At 29.6% G+C, this 26,140-nt stretch overlaps 1 protein-coding gene across 8 annotated transcripts in view; it reads left to right on the top strand.

The window, feature by feature from the left end:
- The window catches only part of LOC138178739 (zinc finger protein 320), a 32,160-nt gene extending 6,339 nt beyond the window's left edge, over positions 1–25,821 (top strand). Inside the window, exons 3-10 of one of the 8 annotated variants that reach the window (XR_011172797.1) lie at positions 3,697–3,958; positions 4,043–4,240; positions 5,237–5,404; positions 5,476–5,668; positions 5,743–6,006; positions 9,302–12,552; positions 12,645–12,906; positions 24,812–24,922. Coding sequence is in view for 4 of the 8 variants with exons in the window: in XM_069110939.1 (XP_068967040.1) it covers positions 3,697–3,958; positions 4,043–4,240; positions 5,237–5,404; positions 5,476–5,668; positions 5,743–6,006; positions 24,812–25,042 (1,316 nt within the window). In the remaining 4 variants the exon portion in view is untranslated. Of the gene's footprint in view, positions 1–3,696; positions 3,959–4,042; positions 4,241–5,236; positions 5,405–5,475; positions 5,669–5,742; positions 6,007–6,233; positions 6,291–6,317; positions 7,414–9,301; positions 12,609–12,644; positions 12,907–13,659; positions 14,499–24,811 lie in introns of those variants that run through there. The other 7 variants (XR_011172796.1, XR_011172798.1, XR_011172799.1 and 4 more) reach the window with 7 other exon arrangements.
- The last annotated feature ends 319 nt before the right edge of the window (positions 25,822–26,140 follow it).

Raw genomic sequence — 26,140 nt, 5'->3', positions numbered from 1 at the left:
AGTCAAATTTGAATTTTTATTGAATAAACTTTTCTTGGTAATCTTTATTACCGTAATTTATTTCCAATTGAGTATTGAATAACTTTTGTTCAGAATATTTTTTCATAATATTAGTAGTCACAACGAAACAATTATCAATTATCCGGCATTAATTAAAAAAAGTGTACATATATATCTATAATGTTTACATCATTTACATATGTAGTGTGCCCGCTTTAACTGAACTTATTGGAATATTTCATTACGAATTAAGAATATAAAAGAATGGTAGCTAATTGTTTTTATCTCGATAAAGTTGTGGCCGATTGAACGGAACAAAATAACCAGGAATATACTAAAAACATATATGTCATACATTATTTACCACATTACGTTTTACAACATTTTATAATAGCATTTCCATTATTTGTTATATAATACTTATATGTATATCTATATTATTTATTTCAATTTATCGCGTGTCTTTACATCATTGAACAAGGATTGCAAAAAGAGTTGAGAATTTATATGATAAATAATATTTAAATTGACTAAAGAATCATCAATAAACATAGTTTTTAAGTTAAAATAATTTTATAAAACATTACTATAATAATGTAACTGACTTTTCGGCTTTAACGTATCGCATGAAATATGAAAACAGAGGATTACCTAAAAATTTTTGCCACAGTTTTCTTTTACTAGCATCTATGCTTAATATCTTCTTACAGAATCGTAAATATTGCAAATGTCGCAGATATCCTGATAGAATCTATAATACATGTCATCGGTCAAATAACATGTACAAGCGAATATAAAGTGACTAGTTATAAAACAGTAAAAAGAAAGTATAGAATAAAATTTTTTCGTCTGCGGTTAGTTTTTGAGAAAATCGAGTTTAAACATTTTTCAGGTATGCTTGAATTTGATTAATTATCGACTGGTTACAAAAAAATAATTCTACATGCGAAAGTAAAAAATGCGGAATAAAATTTTTTCATTGAAGGCTTTATTTTCGAGAAAATAGAGTTTGGATATGTTTAGTTAAGAATATACGCGTATGATAAATTTTCAAATTTATTTTTCTGGAAAACAACGCATTTTGTGAATAAATTTTATTATACATTTCCAACTTACTCTCACATGTTGAATAATTTCCTGTTGACTATTTACTCCTGTCCAGTCTGGAATTAACGGAATTAATCTTCAAATATTATTCAATTTTTAGACTCATTTTTTTCGTAAACGTCATATGAAAAATTTTCGTTCTATATTTTTTCCTTATTTTTTCATAAGAGATCACTTCATGCTCGTTTGTACATGTTATTCAGCTGGTCCCTGTACTTCCGTAATTTTCTTATATTTAATTAAAGAATTATTGAATTATAGGGCTCTATTAAAGCTTTATTTATTTAAAATGAAACATCGGTAACTAACGCATATAGATTTTGCTAAAACTGTGCACAATTGCCATTAGCTGAACTTAAAAATTTTGCTGCATTTTTTAAAAGAGGACAAGAGACCTTTCTAAAGACCTATAAATCTATGTGAAAATGTTTCGAAATAAATCAATTGTTTAAGAAAATTAAATTCCACCTCTCTTTCTTTTTTGAGATATTTTAATCTTTTTCAGATGAGTAAGGGCTTTTATTTATCCTCTGTTCAGCGATGTCCAACAATATGTAATTATCGTAACTATTCCATGTAATATCGTTACTCTTATTTTGTGCATTTCGTATACTGCCTGTCATTTCAATTAGTTTAGTTATTTCAAAAAGAAATATATATATATATATATATTTCGAAACACTGGAGTACTAATTATAAATAAATAAATAAATAAATATATACTATATTTATACAAATATATTTATATTATATATATATTTATATATTTATTTATTTATATTATATATATATTATAATTATATATATGACGATAACAGCAAGTTTATTCAATGTGATTGTTACAATAGCGATGTTCCGAAAAAACATGCTTGAAATATAAATACTCTTTATATGCCAAGCATATCGAAGTACAAATCCTCCTCATACATTTCACCAATGAGTTTTATCATCCTGCATTGTAAAACAACAATCTATCAGATTTTGGTAATGAAAGGTTCCTTTCTCTAGATATCCACTTTTATGCCACGAATGTTTAAACGAATTCCGAAATCTAGAAGAGAAAAGCTGCTTATATATAAGAGATTATAGTTTTATAATATTATAATTCAGTAAAATGACTTGAACGGACAAAGTTCTCACACAATATTTCCATATGGAATATTTCCAAAACTGAGAACATGTAAGGCCAGAGTCTGGAGGCGGTACTTTTTTTATCATTGTTTCTTTAATATCATGAGAAAAAATATCTCTTTTTCTTGTAGGAAAAGGTGTAAGAATCTTGGACATCATTCATCTCATGAATCTAGTAGCAATGTTCAAGATCTTATATTTGTCAAGAATACTTCTATAAATGAAGTTTTAGAGCAGTTGATCATTAATTTGCCAGATTTCGAAGCAAAAAATGTCCCTAATGAACATTAGAATTTGAATAAATCTTTCTTTACTTTAGGTTCGAATTGTCTATATTACTTGATTTTTCTAAAATAAAATAAAGAGATGAAAACAGCTTTTTTTCTACCCTATTGAAATATTAGTACAGTAAAACTCCATTTATATAATCTTCATTTATTGGAACGAAATTTTAGTTAATGCCTAATTATTTGCCTAATAATGCCTAATTAATTCTTGTTAGTCAAATTCACTTATCTGAACATGAGCTCCTGTCATATCAACAAAAAGCAATAAATGAGGAAAATTGGTCAGCTCCTATTATATGAAGTACAGTTATATGGTTCAGATAAATAGAGTTGTTATTTTATATTATATCTTTATATTATATTATAACATATAACTGCCTTCGATTTTGTACTTATATCATTTCCAATTGCTATTTCTGTATTTCTAGCATCTTCTCACTCACAGTGTCAATACTGCACCTATAAGTGCCAAATATAGTATAAAATAATAATAAATAACAGTAAATACTCCATCTATCATATGATTATAATGAACTGATGTGTTTTATTTTATAAAAAAATATTGTGTACAATGTATAGATGAAACTAATGTTATTACAATTTTTATAAATTTTTTTGTTATTACAATTTTTTTGTAATTAATGGCAGAAATAACAACCAACCCATGAAATACACAAAACAAAAACGACAATATTAGACACAATATTTACAATAATTACATCTATCAATAAAAGTCCTTTTCATTTGAACGAAATTAAATCCCGTTTTTCACACAGATTTATAAGTCTTTAGAAACGGTATAATTTGTTGATACCTTGTGTTTTATATGAGCAGTTAAATAGAAGGCGTGATTCGGGTGAAAAGGCTGATTTCCTGTATATAGTAAAAAAGTTACACCAAGAAAATACAGCAAAATTCTTAAATTGGTCTAATGAATAATTGAAGATATGGTGTCAGTCTCTGATGTTTTTTTGTTACTTTAATATGTACTAATATATAAGTCCCGAATTTTTTATATATTATTTTTACTAAATAGTAATTAGTATCATGTATATTTTAATATATGCTTAAGTGAAGTTCTAATTGTGTATATCTATACTGAAAAGTTATGTTAATTATATCAGATAGTATATTGGAAAAATTGTATTTACACTGTAATTTTTAAATATAGGTACTGATACAGACTTAGAAATTATAGAAGCACATACAGTAGAAATATTGAAACGTAAAAGAGAAGAAAGTTTAAATAGGTATCCATGGCTTTGCACTGATTGTAATGATAAATTACCTAGTTTAGAAAAGTTAGAAGAACATCATGAAACTATTCACAATCAACAAGCAAAATATATGTGTGTTTTATGTTGTAAAGTTTATGATAAATATTATGGTTTTCTTACTCATGTTAAACGACATAAAAACAAGACAAAATTCAGGTAAAATTCAGGTTTATTAAGTTATGTATAAACTGTTTAATATACATAATCTTCTAATGAAACTATTTAATATATGTTATAAAGTTGTGAAGATTGTGGAAAATCATTTGTACATAAAAAGGTGTTAGATTCTCACAAAGCAATTCATAGTAAGGATCGACCCCATACATGCCAAACCTGTGGGAAAACATTTAAACAACAAAGTGCATTATATATTCATAGTCGGTGTCATTTACCAGATACTATGAAAAATAGATTTCCATGTGATCAGTGTGACAAAAGGTATAACTTTATATATATACATATGTATATATATATATTAATTTTGTTTTTGTTTATTGATATAAATTTATTTATTTGTATATCACTTTATAATGTATATTCTTCCTATGTGTATGCGCGCACGCACACGTTTATAGTTTATATTGTGAATATTTATAAGTACTGATTAAAATATGTCATTTGATAATTTCATATTTTATTTTGTTAAAAATATCTCCTATGTGCTATACTAAAATATTACACAGATTATGATTGACTCAATCAACATCTCTAAATTAATGAAGATTTGCTAAAGAAGTACATTGTAAAATTGACTTTAATTTTAGAATTCAAGTTTAAATTTTAAGAAGAAATATCAAAAAAGTCATGTGTCATAATCTGATATTATCTTAAATATTATTTTAGCATTACACAAGTTTTTCTGATGTGACTATTTTAGAAATTCAATATTATATTTACAATATATTTAATTTCTTCAGCTTTTATATCTCTTTCAAATGTATAAAATAATTATTCTTAGGAATATTTCTCTATGAACTTGTCCATATACATGCTTTTATGTCGCAACCATTATGCTGTAAATATTCTTATAATCTGATTTTTATAACCATAATGAAATTTTTCACAAAGTTTTGATGTTGATTGAAGCTTACATTTGAAAGGAGTTGCTTTATTCTATATTTTAATTCTTGAATGTACATAAACTTGTCTAAATTTTCATCTTCTGAATTGCTTTAATAAAAGTAAGCTGACAAAATATAAATAATAATATTGTAAATATTGTCAGTCCAAGAGTTAATTAATTAATTAAGCTGTAAATACCAAATTATTTTTTATTGTAATACATATTATCCTTTTTGTGAGAAAACAATAAAAAAAAGTTTGGCCTTAAACTTCAAGATTATAATTTTAGTACCTCATGTATTTTAGCATTATACTTGGGTGATATATAAGTAAAGTTCAAGTAGTATGCGAGTAATAAAAGAAGTTTTTCAGATTTTCAACAAAACCAAATTTAGTCACACATAAACGTATCCATTCTGGTGTTAGAAATTTTACATGTGATCAGTGTGGCAAGAGCTTTATTCAGAAAGGAAATCTGGAAGCTCATTTTTTAACTCACTCTGCAGATAAGCCATATAATTGCAGTCAATGCTCAAAAGCGTATGTTTATTAAAAAAATATAATTTATAACTTACTTGTAACTATGTTTACATATTTAATGTTATTTGCAGTTTCAAAACACCACTACAGTTGAAAAAACATGAGACAGTTCATACAGGTGCTAAACCACATCAATGTGCTGTATGTGGAAGAACTTTTAGAGAAAAAGGTACCTTAAGGGAACATCACAGAATACATACTGGTGCAATGCCATTTACATGTGAATTTTGCGGTAAATGTTTTCGATTTAAAGGAATATTAACTGTAAGTTAATTAAATGACTAATACAATATTATTTAAAAAGCAAAAAGTAATATCATTTTAAAATTTATTTTCAGACACACAGAAGACAACATACTGGCGAACGTCCATATAGTTGTTTAGAATGTCAACATCATTTTACAAATTGGCCAAATTATAATAAGCATATGAAACGTAGGCATGGAATTAATACATCTCATGCAAAGCATTTGTCACAATCTCAACAGATACAATCACAGCAGCAATTACCAGAGCAGCAATCAGAACAGTCACAAGCAGATCACTCAAATGCTTCAGAACATTCACTTTCTATATCCCCTACGGAATCATCAGCTGTACATGTAAGAAATTATTGTATTTGATCTAGTATTATAGTTCATAGTATAAAAATATATGTGGTATTATGTAACATATGAAACTTATTTCAAAGATGAATTTAAAATGATATTACAAATTGATATAAATGTGCAACACATTTCATTACATTTTTAATGGGGTATGCTCAACAATTTATAAACATTAAGGACTATGAGAAAAACTAAGCCTTGATTTTTATTCCATTTTGTAGTCTGAAGTTTCGTTTTTATTATATAAACATTATAAATTTTGAAATTCAATTCTTAACCTTTTGCACTCGGATATCTTTTCAAAGGGGACATCGTAAGTCTCACATGCCACTCGGATGTCTTATCTGAGAGGATATCAAAGCTTATTAGTGATTACGGAGGATGAACTCATTCGACCGCAACTTTCTGAGAAATGCATGTTTCCCTGAAGTTTTCTGTTGAAATGGCACAAAGAAGCAAATCAAAATATGGTATAATTGCCAAGATATATGAAGAAAATATCAGTAGGTTTTACGTCAGAAGAGAACGTGAGAAATACATTCACGACGGTTCGAGCGCTTCTCTACTCCACTTGAAAAGAGCGTTAAGGATGAGTTGTAGAAGAAAGGTTGGTATACAAGTATACCTGGCACTGTATAGTGAAATTTGAGGATATAAGTAAACAAGTCTAAAACTGGACAAAAAGATTTTCAAAGCTGAACTCGGTTCATATTGAAGCGTCGAGCGTTACGGATAGATCCCTGTATTAATAAGTCAGGAAATCGGAAAAGTAATATTTTTTTGGTAAATATAATTTTGTGGTTTCGTAATTTACCTCAGAAGGAAGAAAAAATAAAAAATCAATGACACATTACAAGTTTGTCAAAAGTCTTATAAATCAGTTGAGAGGTAATTTTCGGGAATTAAGAACATATTCACTCACATCTTTATCGGATAATAGACTGAACAACAAATTACATATTCCCAATGTAGGAGAAAAAAAACTGGACTGTATTGTTTGTTCTGATAGGAAAACACCGGGTGGAAAGGCGTCAAACAACTTATTATTGTGAAACATGTATAAACCAACCTGCAGTGCATACTGCGAATTGCTTCAAAATTTATCATACTGTAGAAAATTATAAGAAATAAAATTTTCATTTTGTGGCAAAAAATATGATCCTCAACGTCTACAAATTCATGTAAATCAAATATCATTACAATACTTGGTTCCAAAGTTATACTATATAATATACTGATTCTTAGATTCACGTTTTCGCAATAAAGTGGCGTCGAATTGCTGGTAGGTAACGTCTAAGATGGCTCCGAGTGCAAAGGGTTAAAGTATGAGTTTATTTAAATGATAACAATTTAAATCCGCTACTTATTCTAAATTTTAGACATATTCACTTACTGACAAATCATACAAGAATTAAAAATTGAATTGAAAAACTAAACAAATAAAAATTTAATTTGATTTCTATCTTTTGGATAGTTTCCAAAGATATTTTAGTGTTAAAGCTTTGGAAAATGTATTAAAGTGAAGCAACATGTTATCTTTTCACTATCATATTTGAACTCTATTTGAAAATAACACTTTATTCTGAACATCATTATAAAGATAAAGGGATATTATTCCTAAATACAGATTAATTCTTTTGCTAGTTAACTCGAAAGCGGATGCCGCTGCAGTAATAATCTCATATCAATTATGTGATTTGTCATTTGAAGTAGATATTGTTCCTATGTAGGACATAGATGGTATATAAATATATACACGCACATACATATATATGTAATATTTAGTATATAATATGTATATACATATTATATAACAGGTAATATATATGTAACATATAGTATGTAATATGATATATATATATATATAACCCATAGCATATAATATGTATATGTAACATATGCATATGTATTATATATATTACATATATATTTGTAATAATATATGTAATATATATATAATATGTAATAATTCTCGATTAATAGATGTATTTTTATCTTAATAGGCATAGGGTTAGAGTTATCCTATGAATTCTTAGAACTGCTCCTTGGGAGAGAGCAAGCGCGTTATCTCTAACTGCTGGTCATTACTAGTTACTACTGAATTATCAGATTATAAAAAATAAAATTTTTATGCTTTTAAATTTAGAATTATGACGTCATATACATCAATGAAATTGCTTATGTTTTTTGATGAATGTGACACTAAACATGATTATATCTAAACGAATTTAAAGTACATTCCTTGACTATTTCATACTCGTTCAATGTTTCTCATTCTCATTTTCGAGGGGTGTGGAAACCGATCAAAATTTACATCGACTCGACTAAGGTCAGGTGGAATTGGTTTGAGAGCCCCAAATAAAACTATTAAGAGAATATATATAAAAAATGGTGATGATAAGCCTTAGATGAATAAACATCAGATTTAAAATTTGAAAGAAGGATTATTTTTATTTTGATAATATTTTTAAATTAATTACAAAATTTTTTAATAACTTTACATAGACGACAAAGTTAAAATAAAAAAGAGAAAAATATAAACAATTAAAGGTACACTAGTTGAACCTCTTCTATTTTTTTAATTTAACGTCTTCTGTACAACTGCATATGTGAGACTGAAAGAAATGTTTGTTATACCTCAAATAAAAATGAATATCATCACTATATTAGGTTTGGTTTTAGGGTAGGTTTTTCAATCCGCCCACTTTGTGGCTGCCGGGAACGCTTACATAAAATAATAACAAACTAATTATAAAAGTAATAGGGGGTAAATAACTGATGTTATTGTACGAATTAGAAAAATTGTTATTGTTTGCGCTAGCGTTACTGAACGCCCATGGCGGCTGAATTGAAAAAAGTAACCCAAATCCAACACACAATAGATTGATGATATTCATTTTTAATTAAATTATAGCAGATATTTCTTACAGTCTCACATATGCAGTTGCGCACAGTACTTTGTGGCTTAATCTTTGTTTATATAAACTATATAAAAAAAAGAGGGGCGGTCAGCAATCAATACTAACGCGTGCGCCATTATGGACGCACAATTATAAGCACAATTTATTCTAGTGGTATTGATAATTTTTTGCGAATATTTCGAAACTGTGATTAACCGACAGTTACATGTACAGGAAAAAATTGTCTAAAATTTTGAGCTTTTCAATATATTAAAACATTATAGAAACCGGAAAGGACGTAGCTGTTTCACAGATTCACCGAAAAATTCAATGTTTTATAGTGTTAACTTAGCATGCAAGAAGCATTCCTATCTATTTCTTCTTAATAGTTGGACTCTTATCGAGCCGATCCAAAGTTAGACTGTTCGTTCAAGCTTGTACCCGAGTCATGACTTGGGATACGAAAACTTTTGGGAGTCGGAGCAATATGAATTTACATAGATCGGGGCTGATTCTATTCGAATTTCTATCGGCCCGCCTCGAAGTTTCGGATCCCGATACTTGGGACGATCTGTACACCTCTAATCTTTCATTATCATTTCAACTCTTTCATTATGGATCTCGTACGGGCCGAAAACTAAAAATTGTTAAGATTTATAATTGTTACAATGATACATGTACCATACGAGGCGTAAATATTAATTAACTAAAAAATTATATCAAAAATCTACTAAAATGGTAAAACAATCCTTTTTTCAAATTTTACAACATAATTAATACAACATATCGTCATTTTAATCCACATGAAAAGGCTACAGCTCATTTTTGGATTGATTTGAAGAAAACTGTCCTCTAATTCTTTAAATCTCTTTATGTAAAACATTTTTTTTTAAATAGAGCGATTTGAAAGGAGGTAACAAAAAGTAAAGTTCACATCGATAATAGTCGCAATTTACAGGAAATGTGACTTATCACTGATTTTAATGGGATTTTTTAATTGCCTTGTAGATATATAAACAATGGGAAATATAAAAAGACTAGTGGTAATCTTGACAAAAATAGGAAACCTTTTTAAAAATGGAAGGAGGTAGGAAAACTTTAAGAAGTTAGTGGCTTATAGAAACCTATTGTATTTTTAATGTAGATTATGGTGAATGCAAATATGTCATTCTTATGGAAATATCGGTCTTGAAGAAGACGCCACAGATTGTGCAAGTCTCATCTCCAGCTGGATTAAAAGAATAATATAGAAAGCGTTAGTTAGAAGTAAATAAATCCGCAACCGGCAACGTTATTGCAAGATCTAGTATAGTTAAATTATATTAGTATAGTTATTATTTATTAACTAATATATTTTTATATATATCAACATATATTGCGAGTCATGTTGCGTGTATGTGTGCCCCCGACAATAGTATTATATTAACTGATGTGTGTCACAAGGAGATTGTCGATCGGAACTTACACATTACGTGTGCATGTTGTTGCTAAAAGAATAAAACCTATATAACTCAAGATAAAGATGGGAATAAGGTAATTTGTATCTTTCCATGTATTTCTTGATACCTGCGGTTCTTCATTATACGATGGAGTTGCTGATTGCAATTTTATCAAATCTAGATCAACATTTATACCCTTTTTTAAAATGGACTTGAGGCAGAGGTTGTAGAATTTGTACCTTTCTTTTTGAAATCAACATTTCAGTGAAACTATATACTCATGTCGGCATTCAATTTGTAGTAAATTAAAGCCATTTTTGCTGTCAAATTCAAATGGTTTAATGTCATCATCAAGGAAGAAAGAAAATAGTTCATTGCTAAAAGGAGGAAGAACAAGAGAGACAGAAATACATAGCAGGGTAACATCATGGATTATAGAATTGTAAAATCCTTGAATTATAATTTAATTTGTTAACACATTGGCGACGAATGATACATCATAGTATAAATGCATTATTCAAGTTCTATACTTGGGTACGGATGATGCGAAAACATGTCACCAAATATCTTCGTATATTTGTCTCAAAATAAATTTATAAGATATTATAAATGGTTCAATTTCTTTAAAAAAAGGCTATGTTAGATGTCTCACGAATTGAAAAAATTGTTTATGGATTTAACTTTCTGTTATATGTCGCGATGATTGATACTAAGACTTATGTATACGGTAGAGAGATAAAGTACGGATTTGACGGTTGGACTTTACTTCAGACCGTAATAACTCTGTTTATAACACGATAAAAGATATTTCTTTATGGTTGATAAAATGACTATGCATCGACAGGACGAGAGTAAAATTTGTTAGTCTTTCCTTGGACTCCGCAACTATTGCATGTGTTTCTCAACAGCCTATGGTTTCCTGTGTTTGAATAGTAAAAATTTTATTTCTCATGTTTTCTTAAAAATCCTTAAATGGAGGAAGAATTACTTTCGAAGGAAATGATATTATGAAGATTTTATCAGAAATCGCTGATGATGAATATAACAGTGAAGACTCTGATATTGGACCGGTACGACGAGAAGTGCATCTGTTACACGTGCTTTCATCGTTACTATCAAATGAAGAAGAAACAGAAATAGGAGAGAATAATTGATTGGATTGATCGGAACTTGATCCAGAAAAACATAACGAACAATTCGAAGATGTCGCTGGAGTGAAAATCTTTCCAGATAATCCTCAAATTGTTACAGATGTCACGTCTTTATTCGTTGGACATAATTTATTTGAAAAAATTGTCCTCGAAATAAATCGTTATCATAATGTAAATAGCCACAGATATAAAAATTTTGCACATAGATCTAAATGAATCGATGTCACAATTCCGGAAATGAAGAAAGTATTTGCCCTCATAATAATTATGGAAATTAGGAAAAATAAGATTGGTCCACAAATTCACTTATAGAAATTCCAGTTTTTGGCAATATTATGAGTAGACGTCGGTTTTTGCAAATTTGTATTTTCCTCCGTTTCTTCAATAACACAGTTATCCGTCCAAATGACAACAGGCTAATAAAAGTACAGGAAACTATAGATTTTTTCGTAATAAATTTAAAATCATATCTATCACTTAATGAAGGCATAATCCCATAGAGAGGAAGACTTCGATTCCGAGTTTACAATCCGAGAAAAAGTATAAAATATGGCATTTTCAATAGAATAATTGGCGAATCGAAGACATGATATATTTACATTCTTTCCTTTATTATGAAAAGAGTATTATTTTGGAGAGTACCATTATAAATCAAATGGATCAATATCGGAACGAATGGCATCATGTGTATGCAGATAATTTTTACAACAGTGTAACTTTGACTTCTAAATTATTATCGCAAAAGGTTAGATTTTGGGGAACAATAAGAGGAAATCAGAGAATATCGGATTCTTTAAAAAAATATGAAACTGCAGCGTGGAGAGACATACCGCGAAAGAAAAAGGGGAGAAATTATGATACAATTATGGAGAAGTACAATGTAGTTAACAATGTGTAGGAGTAGTAAGTAGTTCGGAGTAGTAACAATGTGTTAATATTATTTATTGAGTGCTAAAGTGTTTTTAAATATCATTGATCTATTTGTTGTTCTAATTGAAATAATATCTTCAAAACTAAATACGTATGCTTTAATAAGCAATTCAATTAAAAGTATAGTATGTTTTTATAAACAATATTAAGTATTATACCTAAAATTATTTTTCTTTATTCCCATTTTTAAGACGTTTTTATTTTTTTTCAAGGTCACTGAGATCTGACCGTCTATATCTTCGATTTTTCTCACTGATTATACGTATAAACAAGGAAATTAAAAAGAAGTCCCATCAAAATCAGTGATGAGACATCTTTCTTACAAATTGATCATTTTATGAAGTGATGCAGATGCTGAATTGTTGGATATGTATCCAATATCCATTTAGAAATCTAAATAATGGGGTATACAATATTCTAATGGCCCAATCTTCCAAGTCAATGCAATTTCGATTTACTTAGCATTTCTAATCTGTAAGTTTGCTGCAAATTAATACTTAGTAAAAAATTAGTATACCATGTGTATGAATATTTCGCCATAACCATATGAGTGTTAAGGATGGTCCCATTGAATACTGAGATTCAGTAATACTGTGCATGATTGTATTTTTAAATACTTTTGTGACCTTTGCAAAATATACACTTGTACTAAAATATCATGCAACTTTTGCATTTTTAGAATCGTTTAAAATTTTATCAATATAATCATGATAGTTGTAATAATCATAATAGTATGGATTGATCCTTATATCACATTATTTCATATAAAAAAGTACTAAGTTGCTTATTCCAAACGAGATGCATTAACCAACGCATAGAGAAATGTGATTATTTTAAAAAAACTTGGAATTAAAAAACTCTACGTGTCCACGCGCATAGAAACTAATAACTTCATGTCGTGTCCTTTTCGAGGCCGTGCAACTCTTGTTTTATAATATTATATATCTTTTACAATAATGTGAAATCATGAAGTTAGTTGCTTCATTCTATTTATGGTGGCTACCTCATGCGCTAAGGAATTCCCTGTTTCTGCATTAATATCGCTTATATTTATTTCTTATCTGACTGCGAAATGTAAATATATTGTAAATAACGTCACCGCAAAAACCAATAGAACTTTAATATAATTTTTCAAGAGTACGATTAATTTATGACTCATGGTTTCTTTTGCAAAGTTGGTAATACGATACAAACAGAAAATGTAACTTTTTGATCTTGAAATTCTAGGTCAAGATCAAAATCAATTTTGCGGCAGTTTTTTTACATTAATCTCCATCAAACCAAGAGTGCAGGATCACATTGCGATGGTTCCGACACTTATTTTCCTTGCATCCTATACATTCAATTAAAGGCAATATAAGTGTATAAACATATATAAATCCTTTGACTATAACAATTATTTTTTCAATCTCTTAAATATTCGCTTTTTTCTCGATTTTATCGCGTTTCTGATTTCGATTAACGTTATCTCAGCATTACTAAATTCATTAGCCATTGCACTTATTTTTATACGTTTACCTTAATTTTCTTGCACTTTCTTGCTTACATTCAAACATCAGTTTGTGGTCATCATGTAATTTTAGGTTTTAAAAATCTCTGAAAACGGTCGATTTGATAATCGTTCGGATCTTATATAATATTTGCACGCACGTGCTGAATAACGAATGAAACTTTCTCGAAAGATCAATCTTACTAACAAGATACAAAAACAATACGTCAGTTCACCGTAAAGTCGGTGTATCGCAACGTAGACGGATTGAAATGAGAACTATTTGAAAATTATATTTAAAAAAAGCCTTTTGAAATTTTATTTACAGTGACTCCCGAAAGTATTCGAATATTCGCCATAGAATTTTTTAATGAATATATTATGTGCATTATACGAAATTTTTTGAACCAACAACACACATCATGATTATAATAATAAGAGGAATTGGTTCGAAAAAGTATACAGAAGTTATTAGACATTCATTGCAAACATATATTTTATGTAAAATTAGTATATAGTGTGAGTAGTAGTCTTAAACATAAAATTAGTGATAAAGATGGTCTCATTACATGTTGTGGCTTATTAATATAACAAATAATTGACTGTTCAAATATTTTGGTGATCTTTGCGAAATATATAATTTACTCCTAATAAATATCTTGTAACTTCTATATACATTTTCAGATTCGTTTCAAATACTAATGTAATCACTGTTAAAGAAGTTTAATACAAAGGAAAGAAGAAAAGATTAAAACACAATTATGAGGATATGTACATACATCAGTCTTATGTGATATATGTACATATCCTTCTTTGACTATTGTTTTGACTTCTATTTGGCATATTTCATACGACAATTATTAAAAGGAAAAAGATGAGTCTGAACCGAACAAAATAATGGGAAGTGACAAAAATTATAGACTAACGAAGTAAAAAATTACAAGTTATTTATAATCCAATTATTTATTGCTCTGTAACTAACGATAAAGTCTCCGGACCGTTTGTAATTTATCATTTTTTCCTATAATTTTATAGTCATTTGTTAGAACTTTGAATAGAGTAAAAGGCTCATGTATTTTGCATTTTATTCCGTTTCGCTTTTCTTTATGCAATTTATTGAATTTCCTGTTTAGTTACATTTTCTTCCAGCCATTTCGCTGTTACGTCTCTTCCTTGTCCCTTTTTGTTCCTTTGCACGTAACAATTTTCGATCCTTATTTTAGTGCAACGTAGAAGGTAAAAAGTTCGTAGAATTTGTTCAATGTTAACATTAATTTGGTTAGGTTGTTCATCCATTTTGCGGTTTTATTATTTCAACATCGACGAGATTTAGTTACGGTCGTTAGATAGTGCTCAGCCATTGATTCCCAGAAGATAGAAATTCGGCAATAAAATATATACTGGAAATGGGAATGGAAGATCATAGAATTGGTATTAAATTTACAACTTTCGATGATAGCAATAATTTGATGTTAGTTCAGAACCAGTTTATTGCAGTATAGCAGTATATCTAGAAGGAATTGTTTTTTTGTAAAGGAAAATATCAGGAATCCATTGCTTGGGACGAATTAGATCAAGTCGGGTTAACGATAATTTATTGGCAATAAATCACTACATTTCGTCAATGTGTGACAAGTTTTTTCACTCCGTCAGCGAAGAACTCTACTGATAAAATGCTTCGCAGCTATCTTGACTTCATCCTTCATATTAAAATAAATACTTTTCAAGGCCTTCTTTAATTTAGGGAAAAGTTGGAAATTCGATGAATTTTCGGTAGCGCAGTGTCTTCCGCTGTTAAAAATTCGATTATTGCACATCGCTTGAATCTCGTTGATATTACATTCATATTCAACTTCGTTGTAAACTCCTTGCCATTGCGTCAAGTAAATTTATTGACAATTAGGATTATTATAATGGAGCGATGTAGCTACGAGCTAGGCGCACCCGTACCGTTATAGCTGTTTTCGTTCTTGAGATACAGGCGAGTATGCATTGTTTATCACTTCTCTTTATCTCATGACTCCTACTATCGGGATTCCTGAAAATTTCAGAATGCAAACAACGTTTCGGAATTAGTTTTGTTGAATATGTCCATGTTATAGAATGGACAAACACTATATTGACATTTGCAATCAATGGCTGGACTTCTCATGAGCAGTCATTTATCACTTACAATTTACTAGGTGACAAAAGACTTTCACATGCGTCATTATATGTTTAATTTAATTCGTTTACGCAAATCCCACATTGCCTAAAACTATTATAAACACTTGTGTGATGAATTAAAAGTAATCTTTTCATGTTATTTTAATATCAACGTAAAAAAAAGTTATTTTACCAAAGGAGTTTCGACTATTGTAGTAATATTGTAGTAAAATAGTGTATTAATACAACAAAGATAAATACGTATCCTAAATTAGTCTCGAAAAGTGACACAGGTTTTTGAAATTCTTGGAAATTTCTCGACTCTCGAGATACTTTCAGGAACCAGACTTTCGATCCCTAAAAATTGTTCGATCCGACCTAATTCGTCATTTTCTAATTCTCGAACACCTCTAATCTATTGGTTTGAAAATTCTCTATTATCTGTGACCATAGGAATCTCATATTACAATTGACCGATCAACAGTTAAAGATATTTTACTAATCTCTCTTTCCTACTTTTTTATTATAACTGCTTCCACAGACTTTATTTCTGTTCGATTAAACAGTAAATATCTCTATTGGGATTAAAGGTAAAAAAAAATGTCCAAAAGAAAAGTTGAACTGTTCACGCTAGTAAATAGGGTGGTATAAATAAACTTTTTTAAATGCATGTTTCTTTTAAATCACATATAGTTTTTATCGCAGTGTTATAGCTGATGTCAAGATGAGTTGAACCATATAATATGTTACGACCTTATGAAATGATACACCTTGGATTCATGAATTTAGATTCGGTTACATTTTCGGTTACATCGAAAGGAAGTAATCGAGCAAAATTGAACCAATGAGCTAATTGCTGTTTCGGTTTATTGTACTTAATATAACGGTTTAGAAATTTTTCCTTCAGTAATCCTGTTCTGTCTGCCAGAAATATGTTGGACAACTGTCATACTGACATTACATCACTTAATGGATATTTAAAAGAAAGTTCTCTTAGTGTTTCAGCAAAATGTCACGTACAGTGAAACTTTGCGCATTTGAATATCCTAACATTTGAACGTTCTATTATGTGAATATTCTGATATCTAAACAGTATGTCTATTAGTAACAAATGTTTTTTTTCTGTTACAAATACTATTATTACATATATACTATTATCATTACTATTATAAATATGTAGTATTTGTTTTGTAGCTGAGATGAAAGACTAAGCGGATTTAATTCCGTATCGTTATATCGAAGGGTCCTTGTTACAATACCATTATTATTATATGTATAAAGAATAAATGAAAATGATGATGAGGGTCACGTCGAATGTAGTTTAGCGGCTAAAAAGATATGGGGTCCTTAGACATCAAAATAAACTGACAATTTCCTTCATCCCTTTCCTTGATTATAAAAAGTGGTTGTTTTTTTATTCGGAGGTTCACAAAAGAACAATATTAACAATAATCACTAGTACTTTGTAGAATCTTCAATTTCTTTCACGCCTACTAATCAAAGACGTGTTATGCATTTGATATTTTCGAGATGTAATTTAGAAATGATATGTATAAGTGCGTCTATACTTGGTACGTATTATCATATAATATTATCATATCAATGCATATGAATGTGAACGGGCAAGTCATGCACGTGCCGTGCAATCACTTCAGATAGGTCAACATGGACTAAAGTTTATTGAAAATTTATAGTATTAAGTTACAGTCTTTTAAACATAATTTTAAGAATTTAAGTCATAGGTGCTATTCACGACCCCATAGGTACACGAAAAGAAAAACTACCGTTCTTAGTTTCTTTCCCGAGGTTCTTCCGTTAAGTCCGTTTGATGTGATGCCTGAGGCAATTTAGAATCCCTAATGCCTGTGTAAGTAGAACTAACATTATTGGTTCGTTTTGGTTATTGTCACGCAGGAAAAGATTTCAAAAACCTGTTTGCATGAATTACGTAGACTGGATTAGGGTTTTTGGAAACCATGAGATGTTGCTCTTCTATTTGATGGGGATTTCGTGTATATTGACAATTCAGTTTATTAGTGAGTTTTCATGTGGTCAGTTCAGTGTCCTTTATGTAAGATCTTTGATGTGCATAGTGAGATTGCGTACGCCAGATTTTTCATATAGTTTGCGTGAGCTATAGTCTCTTGGTTTGTTCAGGATTATCCTTAAGAATCTATCCTGGATTTTTTACTGACCCACAGACCTATGTTTCGTATGCCACGACGGATCTTGTACGTGTCTTGTATAAGAGTATTTTGTGTTTCGGGTTTGTTGAGCATTTTGCGTATGTATTTTAGCCGCTGGACACCAGACCTGTGTTCCATATGTCAGGATTTTGTATAGGAGTATTTTGTGTTTGGTTGACAATGGACTCTCTCTACCTATTAGGAGGAGTTCTAATTGTTCCAAGTAGTTTTTTTATGCGATCGTGTATGGCTGGTTTCCAATTATATTTAGTGTCAAGAATGACGCCTAGATACTCGCCTTTTAATTCTGTTGTTTGCTGGTGTACAATTAGTTTGATGCATAGATGTGTTTCGGTTTTCTCAATATTTGGGTTCCCAACTCTAGAGGTGGGCTTAACACTAAGAAAAAATGATTTTGATGGTGAGCAATTGCCTCCTCTGGCTACCATGAAAATGTGTACTGTCATCTGCATACATACACATAGGCGCGTGCACATACACACACATGTATATGTTTCATATCTTCTAGTATTTTTAATACTCATCTAATATTTTACTGAAACGTTTATATTTATCTGATATTTAAGGGCCTTTCTGCGGTTGTGAGAAGAAAAAGTGATTTTGGGGAATTTTTCAAGAAAACGCGTATATATTTATTTTCATGAAGGATTTGGTTAATAAAGATACATTTAAAGAAATCTTGTTAAATTCGCATGTAAAAGTATTTGTTTATTTAAGAATTATGTCCTGGAAGGCCTTTTTAAGAAAGTGGTTTGCGGCGAGCACTCTTGCTGGAAACTGAATCATCTGACATTAAAATTTCGGGAAGATATAGCTAATATATTAGTTTATTTAATCTTTAATTGAAACATTTTACATGAAGTTTATTTGGGACAAAGTGACGGAGGTTGAAAGTCAAATGACTGATTTTCATTTTAAGAAATATTCATTTTTCGATCATAAAATAAAAACTAAATATTTAAGAATGAAATTCATCGACTAAAGATTAAATTTTTATACCTAACGTAAGCCCTTAAGTTTCGGAACGGATTAGTTCAGCAGTTTTCGATTAGTCGTGGGTACCGACTTTGGAAATGCGTATTTTGACAAAAATGAGTAAGTTCCAAATTCCAACTTTTTAAAAACTTTTTGTTTAATTTACACAGAGTCATCTTGAATCTTTCAGGACATATTCTTGAGATAGTAGTCCGTGTGCTTCAAGAAAATATCAAAACCCATCAATCAAATTTTTCTAATTTCCTAGCACATAGGACCTTTTGAAACAGTTAAAATATTGTAATAGTGATAATAATATTAAATTGAAGTACATGCCGATTCTTATCTATAAACTATACAAGTAATTGTAAAATTTTGCCCTATTATTTATATATTATCCATATAAATTTTATATTTATATATTATCATATATAATAATATATATACATAATTATATATATACATATAATTATATATTATCCATATATATATTATCTATAAAAACGTATTTTCGCATTTAAATATCTAAATTAAGGAAGTTGTAACACTCAGTAATCCATTAGTTATTTATTTTTATTTGTTTATTCTTAAGTAATATATTACATTGAATATCAATAGAATTAAATATAACAAGCTCCTTCTTTTAATAGCCATGGAGGAGAAAATGCATTTATGCATATTTACCAGGCCGTACTTGTACCTAGCACGGGAACTTTATACTTGTATTTCGGGGAGCTGAGATATTATGACAAGAAACAGTATTCTATCAACTACAGTATCTTTCAGTCTGTCCGCCGTTAATCCATGAGAGGCTCGATGTTTGCAAAAATGTGTACAATTTCATTATAATTCGCTAATCTTTCTGGCGATCGAATGCAATTTTAAATAAAAATTACATTGTAGTTATATCTCAGATAAGCGTAATCAAAGATATCAGTTACTAAAAGAAAAAAAATGACATATGTTCTCTTCATATGCCTACATGTTCTCGCAATGCGACTATTTCCCGTTAGTATATTACCAAAACAAATGTAAAAATTTCTCACGTTGGATATCTTTTCGTCAAAACACATTTTGGATTATCTTCGGCTACTTTGCGGCATGACATATGCCAATCGTCACCACTTTCTCTGTACCCTGATTCTTGCAACAGTGTTGTTAAGGTTGTTGACTTGTATCCTGGCGGTCATATACTGGATGACTTCAATCTACCCCAGTCATGTTGAATGATGAGATCCCACTACTGCCCAACCCTGATTGTATTAGGCATTATCCGTGGGGAATATTTGGTTGAAAATCTGTCTATGCAATTTAGTCCAGATGAACCACATATATAACTTTATTGATTCTTGCCATGATTTGGATTTTTTTTGACAGAAATGATATTGTGATATCCTCATCAAATGCGATTTATAACATCTTGTCTTGACCATGCTATTTCACGTAAATTTTTCAGTTTACGCAACGTCAGTAAATAATATTACTTAAAAGTACAATCTCCGGACGATATTTTGAAAACACTAATCCTGATAATGCAGTTTGTATACTATATGATCACCTTTATTATGGGATATATCTCTTTATGCCGAGATACTGCATAATTAGTACTACTTTTCCCAAGAGGTTTTTATCTTCTTTTATTGATCTTATTTGCCGGAGGAAAAGTGCGCACTACGCTTATAAACGAACGCACCAGGCAGTATTCGGATTATAACTCCTTTTCTTTAAATTTCGCACCAAACGCGAATATTATCGAAGAGGTGCTACAGCCAGTATGTAAACAGTCCTAAAAAATTAATGCTGGATAAGAATAATATTCATTTTTCTGTAGTGTTTGAGAAACTTCAGTTCATTATTTATAACAAACTACCATGGATAATGTAGGTTCAACCGATGTCGAATCAGCCACGAATCTATTTGCATCTTTCTTTGGTTCTGTCTATAGCTCTCACTCTGTAGTCTTTCCAGATTTTACCTTCGATCAATGCACCCAATTTCAATAAAATCAATAGTTTACAAACATCTAGGGGCCCAGGCATTGATGAAATCGATTTTTCTTATATCATGCAATTTCATATTCGCACGAGCGTTGCGAATCATTCTATACTTCTCCTTGATTACAAGGATTTCCGCTTCAGTTTGGAAGATTACCTTGATCACTCCCATCTTTAAATCTGATGATCCTACAGACGGCAAAAGTTATTGACAAATATATATTGATGACACTATACTTAAATTATTCGAAAACTTAATTGTACACAATACAATATTGATGTGTATTGAACAGTACGGTTTCATGCCTACGCAATATAACATTGCACTTCTTACTTCGAATTCTCTATCGTTTATAATTTTGTCTCAGCTAATCTTGAGCCTGGTAATCAGATAGACAGTGTATACACTAACTTTAAGAAGGCATTTGACACTCTTAGCCATAACATTCTTGTAGCGAAGCTGCCGTTGATGGATATTTGCGACCCATTGTTGTCTTGGCTTTCGATCTACCTGTTTGACCATGGATGGATTATTCATGTTGTTGGCTTGTACTTGGTCTCAATTCATGTAACTGCTGGTATTCCTCAGGGATCGTATCTAGATTCTTTTCCGTTTATCCTATGTATCAACAACTTGGCTAAAGCGATTAAGTATAACAAATTCCTGCTATGATGACCTAAAAATTTTCAAACAGCTATTGTATCTCCAGAAATGTATTTAATTGCAACATGACCTTTGTCACGTTCAACACTGATGCCAGATTAATAACCTGGAACTTAACTATGGAACATGCTGTTTTGCGAACATGTGATGTTCACAGAGTGTGCACCCCGTAATTTTGAATACAGGCTTGGAAATCTGGCTCTATTTTAAGTTTCAGAGATTTACAACTTAGGTGTCTATTATATATGGTTATTAAATTTTTCTTTTCATTACCAGCGAATATTATGTCTTCGGCTAGAATTGGAATTAGGAGTAAAACTAAAAAGAATCTATAAACCAAAGATTCAATAAGCGAAATCGTATTAATTTAATATATGCATAAATATACTAAAGTTCTTTGTAATAATCGTTTCAAAACATTGTATATTTTCATAATATAATGCAAGTATTGTTACGAACTATAGTACAAGAAGCGTAATAGAAAAACTCGATACAACTTAGAACACAATTTCATTAATACTCTTCTCTCACACGTTATAATTAGATTAATCTTCTTCTGTCGTTCGATTCGATTGTTCTGCTAGAGTAATCCCGAGAAGAGGAATCGTCGATTTCTTCGGAGTATTTGTATCAAGATTCTTCTACCATATATGTAGGTCATCTTTCTACGAAGTGTCATATTTCGTCGATCTGTGTCAATCTACGCCTCTTCAGATCTGCTTATAATTTTTGTGTACATTCGTTAGATGATACCGCTAACAAGTACGAGAAAAATATTTTCTAAAGAATACCGTGGTCAATGTACACGGCATAAATAAATTATTTATCCTGACCATGACAGTACCATTTTACACTTCTGGATAGGTGGAAATATGTAAAGAATAGCCACAAAATTGAATTGATACCTTGAATTTCAAGGCCAAATTTTTTTTCATTGTATCATATTCTACTCATCATAGAGGTAAAAAATCCCAAAGGAAACATGTGTTGTAATTTAACTGCTTTCTTCGAAAATGTTAAATTTCTATTAATTCTTGAACTCATTTATAATTGTAGCACGTAGATACCTCCGATATCGTAGATACCTACGCATCAGTTTTTATAGGGCTACGCGTCAGTTTTTATAGGGCTACACCAACATTCTTGTTTAAGCAACTCCGAACTCACACCTCTATATTCCGGCCAAGTCTTCCCAAATATTACGCACGTTTTTTAAGTGATAGAAAGCATGTTCAACATTATATTTTTATTATTTAACGGATCCATTCATTCGAACTGAAATGATTGATTGAATTTATCGAATTGTTAGAAATTTCTGCGATCTGATATTTCCACAGAATGCAGCGGTCTTTTATTATTTGTGGTCGATTGTCGATATATTTTACGCGCTAAAAGATAATTCCCATCTGCTTCATCTATAGATCGTTATCTAACCTCTATGTGACTGTGAGATATATTGTAAAAATAATTAATTTTATATATTATATATAGAATTAATGAAAGACATCATTTTAACATCATTTTGGCTTTTGTTTTTCATATGTGTTTTAGATAATTAAACAATAAATTCCATTTTATATTTCCTGGTTTATTGAGACTATGACTTAAAACCTGCTTTTTGGTGGTGTTGCATTTCAAGATTTATATGCAATTATCTGTCGAATTATTGAAAAAAAAGCTTCTACCAGAACTTACTTTATTTTGAGGGCATTGAGAGCAACAAACTACATTATTAGTGTGATTGTGATTTATGTTTAGGGTCGAATCGGCGATATATTTCAGCAAACAAAATCTTGGCCATATTCAACGAAGGTAAACTTTGAACGGCAATAAATGACCTTGAATGACTTTAAAAGGCTTTCATATTATAGGATGATAAATTCAACTTGAAAAGGGCTATACGTCTACCTAAGTAAAAATATATGGTTTCGTTTCTAAAGACAAGGGTCATCTTGAAATGTAAGAGCAACGTTCACGTAGACGAGTTTTGTATTCATTACAAAAATCTTCCTCGAAACAAAGTAAATTCCGCTTGGTAAACTTTTTTGAGTAAGGAATAGTTTAGCAGCTAATTGCGTGTAAAATTTCAAATGTTCCCCTACATATGTATGTGTGCATGTTTGAATATTAGTTAATTTTGTAATAGTAGACATGTGCTATGCTTTTATCGTGTTTGACCTACAAAACGTTTAAGAATAATATTGGGAGATATTGAGAATTCTCAACAAATGTCAGTTACGATATTACTGTAACAGATATTACTTATAAAATTAAATAAAATTAAAATGTTTAGAAGAAATATTAAAATAATATATTGAAATGTATTGAAACATATTTACTGAAACTGAAAGAAGACAAAATCGAAATTATAAATTTATCTTTAAATATTGATTGTAGCTTTGAAATATGTTACACATATGTTACACTGTGTGATCCTCTTCAATGCAGTTAAATACTTCTAATGGTAACATATCAGAAAGATGTCTTTGTTCAAGAAATTGTTTCGAATGAAAATATCAGTCACAAATGACATTAAAATATCAAACTGATATATAAATGTTATTTTACTAACAATATATATTATATCTCATTAATTCCATGTACATATATATAAAATTCCATTGTAGAGTTTTAAAAAATTAGAGGAATCACTTAATTAAAAATGCTACAAATAAAATTATGTCTTATATATAAACCATAATTAAAAGAAGAATTTCTGACAAAAATAATATTATTTAATATCATAAATAGTACTGGAATAGTATAGTATTATTTAACTGCATTGGTTAAGGTTAAGCATACATAATTGTTATTTTATACTTAAATTAAATTATGATTTAGTTATTCCTTAAAAAAGTAATCATGTAAAAATCACAGAGTATTTATTTATTTTTAACATCTTTAGGTAATACAAACTGTTTCACATACAGCAACTCAACCAATAGTTGTACAAACTGTTCCAACTAGCACTGTCCAAAATTTTCAATCTGATGTATCCAGCACCGTACAAGAGACAGTTTTTCGAGAAAGGAGTGGGACATACTTTAATGCAGTACCAGCAACCCTGCAAAACTTTTTACCGCCTAATTTATCATATAACTTTTATAATATTTCTAATATTACATATAAAGAATGATTTAATATAATATAAAAATTATATACTCAAATAAGTTTAAACAAATATATATGCGTATACAAGTTTGTTTAAACAATAAGTAAAAGAGGTTCTTTTCTGGTGTTTAATTATGTAAAATATTTATTCATTGTAAGTAGTATTAAAAAATAATTTCTGTAAAAATTGTACTTTTATTGATATGGTTAATACAATCACAAAGAACAGATTTTGAATTCAGAATTTATTCATATTGTTAGTGTGTGGCAAAGTACATACTGGCGAGAGAAATTAATTACTTATAACGCCTTTAATACTGCGAATGAAATAATAATAAGTCTGATTTGAATTGCTTATCCTTTTCTTTATATGTATTATGCAAATGTATATGATTTATAAACAGCACAAACAAACTTTAATTTCGGCATACGAGAAATCAGTTCATCAGATTTGAATTTTAGCGAGAAGGTTTATTTTATGCATTATTATAAATGTTATTACAACACATCTCTGAATCTGGATTTTTTTCTGCCTGAATTTTTTCGTCTTACAATTCTATATCACTTACAAAGGAACATGCTAAGTGTGAATCGCCAATTTTAATAATGGTTATGTATGATGTAGTTCTTGAAAAACTATTTGATATGTTTTCTTCTATATACTGGCGTTCATGTTGGACAAGTGAAAACAGCTTTCCAACTTGAGGATTGGAAATATATTTTTTTTTATAAAAAATATAGTAAAAGTTAGCATAGTTTTGTTCATTTTTGTTGTAAAATGTTGGTCCATTTTCCTTAAAATTTACATCTATAAAGTTTAAACAATTGTACAAAATGTGAATAAATTGGAATTTTTATTTTCGGTATTATAATAAAAATTATTGTCTTTGTTATTTTCGTCTTTGTTATTTTATATAAATGAAGTTGTTAGGCGTATATGATCGTGTATGATCGAAAAGTTGTAACAGTATATAATTTTCTATATGATTAATATGCTATGTTTCATTAATTTTTCTTCGAGAAATCAAAATTAGTGTCTAATACATGTAGTAACTTATGGATCTTAGAGTAAGGACAAGTCATGATGATTTAATTAGGGTTTAGTGTAGTTTAATAAGCAATA

Source organism: Bombus flavifrons, chromosome 4, assembly GCF_040668555.2.
Source record: "Bombus flavifrons isolate JBK064 chromosome 4, iyBomFlav1_principal, whole genome shotgun sequence".
In the NCBI taxonomy this organism is placed as follows: domain Eukaryota; kingdom Metazoa; phylum Arthropoda; class Insecta; order Hymenoptera; family Apidae; genus Bombus; species Bombus flavifrons.
The sequence above is the reverse complement of the archived record's forward strand: the minus strand, read 5'-3'. Positions and strand labels throughout refer to the sequence as shown.